This window comes from Morone saxatilis, unplaced genomic scaffold, assembly GCF_004916995.1.
Source record: "Morone saxatilis isolate NCDOM2014 unplaced genomic scaffold, NCSU_SB_2.0 Contig17, whole genome shotgun sequence".
In the NCBI taxonomy this organism is placed as follows: Eukaryota; Metazoa; Chordata; class Actinopteri; family Moronidae; genus Morone; species Morone saxatilis.
The window spans coordinates 3,985,251-3,994,769 of NW_023339729.1; the positions used below are offsets into that span (position 1 = coordinate 3,985,251).

Below are 9,519 nucleotides of genomic sequence, written 5' to 3' on the forward strand. Positions count from 1 at the left end.
GAGAGAGAGAGAGAGATGAGAAAAGGCGATGTCAGGGCGGGCGAATGAGAGAGACGGTGCATCATGTTATTGCTGATAACTCACTTCTAGAGATATGTGTTTAATTATTAACTCTGTTTGATGAGGAGTGTGAGCGGAGGAGAGCAGGAGAGAAACAGTTGAAAAGAGAAAACTATAATGAGGGGAGAGTCGGAGAAACAGAAAAATGAGGTTGATGGGAACACAGAAAGAGGCAGTAATAAATCTAATAACCGTGGTGCTATAAATGTGTTATAGCCTTTACTTAATGGAAAATTTGGTTCTACACAACTTCCCCAGACACTGCTTCAAAACCAATTCCCCACTGATCTCCAGTTTCAGCAGCCGGTGACACAGCAGCTTCATTTTATAGGAAAAGAAATAAGTATAAGGAGTAATGTGTGGAGGGAAAGGAAGGAGAACAGAGGAGGAGAAGAGGACATAAGGCCCGAGGGTGTACTGGGGACGTGGAGGCAACAGCTAAGCCCAGACAGCAGCGGTGCATCATTGTGAGTGGGTGCTTACTTATAGGACAAGCCCATGCACAACTTGAGATTTTATGTCCGATTCGCAAGTGACTGAGTCTCTGCTTCGCAGTGGAGCTTGAGTCTGAGATCTCAGCATGCAGACAAGCTGTGTGGAACGTTTTTACGCTTGGTTGTCAAGTCATTTGGTACTTTTGACCACTTTTCAAGAAGCCTGGGCTCTTAAAGAAAATCAGTCCACTTTCAGTTTAAGCGCCAAAGTTGAACAGATCCACAAAAAGTAGTAAACTCAACAAGTCATCACTATTTTGTTAAATCATGAATGAAGTGAGATCTTCTCACCTTCTCTACGTACAAACATCATGACAATCACATGACAGTAACTTACAAAAGATGAAGACTTTGTGGGGTTGTCTTGTATGTAAAATAGCTTATCAAATCACATGTTCACTTATTAATGACCTGCTAATGATGATGATGGCTTAATTTATCATTTTAATTTAAAATACATTTCTTCTTGTTTCCTGTTTGAACAAAACTTTTTTGGATAGTGTGAGCTCAAACACCGTGTCAGTCGATCAGTCCCAGTTAAAGGACCAGTGTGTATTATATATCTGCATTAAGAAAGCCACATAACCCATCGAACAGTTGGTAAAGTCAGCGGACAGAACATAGAAATTGTCCTAAAAATATTGTTGACCTATTATTTTTGTAATTATTTTCTGTACTTTAAGAAAGGAGTACATACTACAGATCTTTATGACACTAAGCCCCAGTGACTATCTGTGTATCATGATCCAATCCTTATTATATGGCTCCATAGTTTTACAGCTGCCTAAATTAGGCTTGTTAAAGTATAGCAATTACATATGTCATGAATTCCTTTCTAAATGACTGAAATTATGTCTTTGACTATCTCTGTACACACACTGCCTCCATATGACCTTCACAGTTCATTAACTGTAACTGTCACAAATGGTGTTTATTAATGTGAACAGAATTGGACTACCTCAGTGTTTATGCTCTTTATGGCTAGGAGTTTTACTGCACCAATCTAATGAGAGTACAGTGCTTAAGTGAGCTTTGCTTTCCTCTTGATCACTCTTGATGCACAGCCTGTGTGACATCTTGCGAAAAGGTCATTCCTTAAAAAGTCATCCTTGGACCCTTGTTGTGCAGTACAGGTATATAAGTGTTTAGTGTATGTATATGTAAGAAAGTATTTCTTGTTCGTGTGTGTGGTACCTTATTAAAGACCCAGATCTCTCCGTTGACGGTGGGCCGTGGCACCCCATGGCCGTTGTAGTGGAAGAGAACTCGTTCCTCTTTGGCGTTACGTCTCAGCGATGTGCACAGCTTCTTCACCTCGTCCACTGTGGGGTCCAGACTCTGCTTGTAACGTGCCTGAAAACACAGGAAAGAAGAAAGAAATGTGACATGTGAAATGTGTGTCTCCCAAGCTTATGTGATGTAGTGTTTTTCGTACCCTGATAACATTTGGTCCATGTAGCTCTGGTAACAAAGCATTGTGAAAATATGTATTGCAGAAGGGGTTCAATAAAACAGCATATAAAATCACATTTACAAATTCATTACTCATGCCTGCAAATACTCAGAGATGCTAAGAGAAGAGTAGACGAAACTTCACATCCCTATTCATCATGTTAAATGACGTAATACCTGCTGGCATTGATTGTGTTTAAATGAATGTAACATATGGAAACAATGCTGTAGGGGAAAGACAGACACACGTAAGAGGAATACATAGAAATATACATCTATGAGTAGGTGGCCATGAGGGAGATCATCCTTCTGGTTTTCATATTTCTTTAGATGAGTCAGGTTGATCCAATCGTGGCTTATATAAATGAGACTTACTGTTGTTCATTTCAATTAAAGACATTTCTATGGTTGACAACTAAAAGACAGACAGGAGAACAAACTGTCTTTAAAGGACAATGAAAGACCCATCATGGCCATGCTTTATACTTTAACTAGGGCTCTACAGAATAAACTGGATTTTTAGTTTTGACATGTCATTATTTGTATAGTTCCCCGCTGAAAGGTACAGTATGAGGTTATTGTCGGTAAAGTGGTGCGTAAAGGAAACAGCTTGACATGTCAAGATAACCTGAATGTGGACAGGAGGCAAAGGAGATGTTTTTGTTGTTCGAGGTTTCTGAAAGTTCAAGGAAAGACCAAACTAAACAGGACAGGCCTCACACAGAAGCACCGACATTTAAACCCGAAGAAAACTGCAGAACAGACAAAGACACGAATCATTAACAGCTTTCTTTTTGCATAAAGCCCAGTTCTACTTTTCCAACTCTACAGCTTCAAGTGTCCATTAACATGTTGTAATACATATTTTGAGGTTTCTTACACTTACACCTGTAAGGGGAAAATGGTCAAGCAGGCCAGAACATTTGGTGTAAAAGATCTGTTTTAAACTATAGTGGGATTGTTTTAATTTTACTGTGGTATGTTTATTTCATGAAAAAAGTAAAAGTGTCACATTGATTTGTAGTAAAAATGCCAAAAACTGTGGCAAAATTGTCCATATCTTCCCATCCATTTTAAAATACACTTCTTCTTGTTTTCTGTTTGAATGAAACTACACTGAAGGGAGCGGTTTGCTGATGTCAACGTTGTGGATCGAGTGGCCCATGGTGGCGGTGGGGTTATGGTATGGGCAGGCGTGTGTTATGGACACAGGTGCATTTTATTGATGGCATTTTGAAGCATTGAAGCTCTTCTGGAGACTCTGGTGGAACAACACCTTACTAAAAGATCTCAATGAATGATGAGTTTCCATGAATTTGCCATGTGCCATCACTTTGTTCCACTGTGGAATACAAAATTATTTACAATGTATTTCACCAAAACCTATATTGTTATTATATATGCATAAGCTAAAGTTTGTTTGTTGAATGTGCACATTTATCCATGTGCAACAGTAGAAACTTGAATCAGTTACAAATGTTTCAATACACTAAGGCCCAAATAAAAAAATAAAAAACATTCAAACAGTTTCTTACATTTATGAGAAAATGACTGCATTTGAAAATGAGACATTTCGTGTGGGGGGAAGATATCTTTTGTGCATTCTGTTTTGAGCATCTCAAAACTAAGGATCTGATCAAGAAGTTAAGAAGTGACTAAGAAGCTGGCAGAGAGACATTTTGTTTGCAATGATCAAAAATGATACTGACTCAGTTTTAGGAAGACCTTTCATGTATTTTAACGATTATGATTTTAGATGAAAAACTCTTGGGCATCGAACCGCAAGGCTGACAGCATTAATGGGGTAGTTGGTCTTAATTTAGAGAAACACAAATGCTACAAAAGCAAGTGTAGTTTGCGGGTGAACAAGGAAGCTTTTGCACTTTAAACAAGCTGTTGATAGTAGGAAGGGTATAAAATAGGACACAATACAGTACCAGTTCTGCAATCTTCTTGTATAATGCTGTTATACACATCAGGCACATAGGTGCTTTTTGAACGCAGATTCACAGTGAAACACGAGCATCAGATATTCTACACATAAACGAACAAAATCACAGAACAGTGAGTTTAAGGTGGTGCTTCTGTTGCTTTACTACTGTCAACTGGTTTCCTCTGCCACCTGTTGCTTACTTTAGATCATACTTCTCCAGTCTCAGTGTAAAGTCAGCAGGATACCCCTGCCTGTACCTGTGTGTACGTGTAGTGTGTGCTTGAGAAACTTTAAAGGAGTAATAGTAGGAGACAGTTCAGTTCATTAAATAAAGTGTTTGTGTGTGCGTGGATGGAAGGGACACAGAGGTGTCAACTAGTTATGCAACAGAAAAGCGCCCGGTTAGGCCAGTCTGAATCATTATCACACTCACCAAGGCCCTTCTGTTACATAACTCACATGCCTTTTACCAAACAGCCTGCCTCCTGTCAAATGGCTTTGAATCACAGGAGAAGCCATATTTTAACCTCACTTCTCGCAAAACTTACTTACTATCAACTAATCGAACTTACAAAATACAGCAAGACAATGACAACGCCTCAAATTGTGACAGCGTTAGGGGTGAGAACGACAAAGCAGTATAAGGGCAGCAGTATATTTAAAAAAAAATGTACAAGACTTTAAAAAAAAAATATTTTAAATAAAATAAAATCGAAATGTCGAGAATAAAGTTGATATTTCAAGATAAAAAGTCAAACCTTAGAGAATAAATCAAACTAGAATCATTAGAGCACATGGCGGCTTCATATATACACACATATGTGACCTCCAGTATACATACTGGCATTATACTCACACAATAACGAGAAAAATGTCATGAACTGGACTAGAATTTTGCATTAAATATAAATATTGTTTCTAGAGTAGCAACAGTAAAGTCAGCAAAGTCACTACATAAACTCGATAATATCTCACTGGAAACAAATCTACAATGTCAGTAAAATAAAATATATTCCTGATATTAAACAGACATCAGTCAGTATCAGTCCTTCCTCCTGTCCCCTTTGATTTGTGGCAAACTAACATAAACACTTAGACTACAGACAGACAGCTTTATTCATTATGTGCGTGTGTGTGTGCGTGTGCTGATGCTCACACCTGTGTGCAATACAGAGAGGATATGTTGCATCACAAGACAAATAAGACAATTGATCAAGCTGATTGATCCTAAAGGTGTGGGGCTGAGGCATTATTGCAAAAAAAAGGTCCCAACATGCTACGGCATGTGGATTTGTACAATAAGCTGAAGCCATATGGCATTGCCAACAATAAATGCATTGATGATTTTATTTATTTATTTCATTCTCAACATTTCAACTTTACTCTTGAAATGCAAAATAAAAAAAAACTTCCTTCTCTCATTTTTTTTTTTATCGTGCCTGGCTTAATCCTCCGTCGTAGAGAATCAACTTTTCAAATCAACTTTTTTTTATAATCTGAAATAAAAAAAAAATTTTTGGCAACAACAACAATAACATTATCCCTTTTTATTTACCTTAAATGCAGAACGGAGTTGGCTCTAATTTTAAACAAACAGTCTCAAATAGAAGAAAAGGTCTTTTTTTAATTCACCTGTTTTACAACAAAGGTAAATCTTATATTTAAAATTGCTGATAATGCTGTTTACTTCCAATACAAACTCAAGATTTCCGTTTACGTGTTGTGTTGCCTTGATAAATTCAGTAAACAGCAATCACTTCATCAGTAAAACAGTTGTGTACTTGGCCCTCTGCTGCTTTGAGTTTCTCTTCATTCATTCATTTATTATTTCCAGTCACATCCATTTTTTCATTTCTTTGGATCGCTGTTAAGCAAACGTTTAATACTGATGTGTCATCATATTCAAAGCCATGAGCCAGAATGTTTGTTGAACTTTGTTGAATCAAGTAGTTTTCTTCCTCACACACAATAAAATTTACAATTAAACAATTTGTTGTTGCAAAACAAATCTAGTATACCTCAGTTGGCTGGGTAAGCTCATGGCCAGCTAATTTACCACACTTTGCTTCAGCACATTCCCACATAGTTAATACTTTGCTCAATTTCTACATTGTTAAAATAAAGTTGAGAAGAGTCGATGAGAAACTAAATGTTGAGTCTACTTGCTGGTTGTTCTGACACATTCAGGCTCATCATCGCTTTATTCATTATCCAATCTATTTATTTAAATAATTCTATGTAATAAACGTTTGATGATCAGTCGACTACTTGCGTTAACTAACGACTGCTGGCTGACTAAGATATAAGATAAGATATAAGATATTCCTTTATTTATCCTCGCCCCCTTTCATCTCGCTCAATTGATCCTCTGACGTCTTGGACGCTTTTTAAATTGACAGTGGTGTTACGGAAGCAGCGCTAAGGATAAACCCCCGTTTCCAAGTTGTGTGTCACTTGTTTTTTACGATTGTAGATTTTTGTGTACCGTTTCTGTGGTACTTTTTTCAGATCTCACGGGACCTTGAGTCTCAGTTTAAACCTTTTATTAGCGTGTTGACAGATAAAAGTTTTTTTGCCCTAAAAAGGTTTAGCCAATGGTTGAAATAGTCGAAAAGGTTTCGTAAGTTCCCCTGTGTCAAGATTCCATAGTTTTTAGGATTGCTAATAAGTGATTGCTGACGAGATAGTGAGTGATTGTTATATGTCATAAGTCACAAGCTAGGTTTTTTTATACTCTGTGTGATGAAGGGCTATCTTTGAAATGAAGTAACATTAGTTATTAATACTCTGTTTCTGACAGATATCTATTTTATTACTGTAGGAGTAGGAGTTTACGAATGGTGTCACACTAAGTTGGGCTAGAATGATTTATACTTATTGATAGTTAAGGAAACCAGTTAGCCCTAGCTCTGATAGAGCCAAACGTATAGATATCGTGCCTACGTCAGCAACGCTTACACACCATAGCTTATATAATTTCATTTTGTTATAAATACATTCGTCATATACTTGTCTAACCTAATGTATAATTCGTAGCAGAATATATGAGTATTGGTAATGAAGTGAGATTAAGATAGGTTTGTACAAAAGACTGTTTGGTTTTTAAAGCGGGAGAGGTGTTGTGTCTGTGATTTTGTAGGGAGTTTTTGGTTGATTTGCATTATAGTTGTGGGCATATGTAGATGGTGTAATTAGCCACATATAATCTATATAGTATCAATCGGACTTTTTGAATGCACGTGGAGAACAAACTAATGAAATTTATCGTACTTTGATATGAGTTTGGATTGTTTTTGATTTGAAATTCAGGCTGGGGTTATTTGTGTTTATGTGCATATTGAGTATTTGACCTAGTCATTTTGGCTAATATAGGATTAGAGGACATTAATGACACCACGAGTAAAGTTGTGTTGAAGAAATTGACACGCCGCTCACTCTTTTATGCCACGAGGGTTCCTCGTACGCCAGCTATCTTGTTTGAATGGTTTGATGTGGCGTGGGATGTAGTTTTGTAGTGTTGTAGAAGACTTTCCTCAGAGGTAAGCCTTAATGGATAATGAAAACATGGTGTGTCACTCTGACAGCAGTAAGTATTATTCTTATCAAACACCGGTCTTTCACCGTGAGGTGGTTGGCTTGGTGAGTAGAGGCGTATTATTCCAGAGCCGGAGCAGTTTTATCCAGGTTCAGGCCGATAATTTTTATGGACAGGTGGTGTGTTGTGTTGGACCGTGTGTGGGGTGTGGTGTAAGGCTTGGCCCCTGGCATGTGTGGAGATAAATGGGTGGTGATTGGCTTTCTCTTCTTCACACTATGCCACTCCGGGCGTTCCAGAGAACCTTCAATTTTATTGAGTCTGCGTTCATGGCCAGTTGTTTCTCATCTACTTTTGAGAATGATGATCTGAGTAAGAGAGTGAATGGGGAAAATTGTATGGAGAAAGCAGATGGAGAGATGAGATGACGATTTATTTATTTTCAGAAATTGTTTATTTTTATGTGGCAGTATAAACAAAAGATTAAGCAGAGTACAGATGGAAAAAAATGAAAAATGAAATCTGTATAAGGTCCCCGAAGATAGGAAAGGAAGTGCAGATGAGGGAACAGCAGAAAACACAGCAGAATGAAACAAATCTGATTTTAGTGAGAACACAATCAAAACTAAATGAAGCATAATTCAGAAAGTTTTTCCATTTTTTTTAAAAATGTGTGTTGCTTAAATTGTTACAGGAAAGCAGCAAAGATGGAGGTAGAAAGAAAGCAAAAAGGAAAGGGAGCGGTCCTTGGAGGAATCGCTTTTCTTCCACCAGGTGATTATTATGCAGTGGGACAGTTGGAAGGAGTTGTAGGTTGGGGAGCTTTTAGCAGGCTGTGGAGAATGAACCTAACCATGAAGGTCTTGGGTGGACCATCTTTAGAATGTTTTAACGAGGAGGAACATGAAATCATAATTAGATATACAGTTCTGAGCGCGGTTAGTTATTTTTAGTTATTGAAACCTAATCTTCTTTTAACCATTCCATCCCATCACTAACCCCACCTCAACATATTGAAATTGAACTGTGATATGATCTTATACTACATCAACCTGACTTTGATGGCAATTACGCATCCAGAAGTTTGTATCGAACTAGAGGAACGGAATACTAGCAGCGTCCATATTTTGGGAAGGTCTGGGACGAGACCAGGTTGCTAGCCTGGAGGGTTTTAAGTGCTAGGTTTTTAAGGTTGATTTTTCTTCATTCCCCATCACTTTTTAATTCATTTGTTGACAGAATGTCGTTGTTTAAGTGCAAGACCAGATGTACTAAATTAACGGTGAATTAAAATGACCATGACAGTGAAAAGCAGAAATAGGAAACAATGTGTTCAAAGGAGGAAACAGTATTGGGGCCTGTAGAATAATAACACTGCTGGACAACAGTTTTCAAATTGGCAAGAGGTCTAATTTATAGGGGATCTAGGGATATTTCGGGAGTGTACGATTCACCTTTTATTTTCTCTACTTTGAGATAAAATGGGCAATTGGATCTGCCGTTCATTCATATGGTGTACTATTGGTTCGCACTTGGGAGTCTGAGGCAGCTCGCGGATGTACTCTTTTCTTTTAAGATAACAGCTGTCCTAACAGACTGATCCAAAGGCACCCCTAGAAATTCCTCCAAAGCGGTCTTTATTAAAAACTCCTACCAACAAACGCATGAGTGCAGGTAACCTTTTGCATCTATTTTAATTAAATTTATAGTCCCAACTTTAGTAGTTGAGTAAGTGCTTTTAGTTTTAGTTTTTTAGTTTAGTTTTGAGTCAAGTTTAAATTTCTGCTTATTAAATTTAGTTTTCACACCATGTTTCCCTATTTGAACAAGTGCAAGTGTAATTATTTATTGGTGTTTCTGTTATTTAATTTATGAATGTGGTTTTTTAATATCTCCTTAATATTTGTTAAATACTTAGTTAATATTTTTATTTATGAGTGAATATTACTGTCTGGGGGCGCTGATTATGTTTTTTGCACTTATGCTTGTTTTTTTGCCTATTCTGCTGTGTCAAACCTGAAAATTTATTTCTTAAGGGGGTATAC

General features: G+C 37.4%; 1 protein-coding gene across 1 annotated transcript in view; it reads right to left on the minus strand.

Annotated features, from left to right (window-relative positions):
• Positions 1-9,519, minus strand: part of rptor (regulatory associated protein of MTOR, complex 1) — a 182,454-nt gene that overhangs the window by 111,049 nt on the left and 61,886 nt on the right. Inside the window, exon 5 of the mRNA XM_035659536.1 lies at positions 1,686-1,907. Coding sequence (XP_035515429.1) covers positions 1,686-1,907 — 222 coding nt within the window. The remainder of the gene's footprint in view (positions 1-1,685; positions 1,908-9,519) is intronic.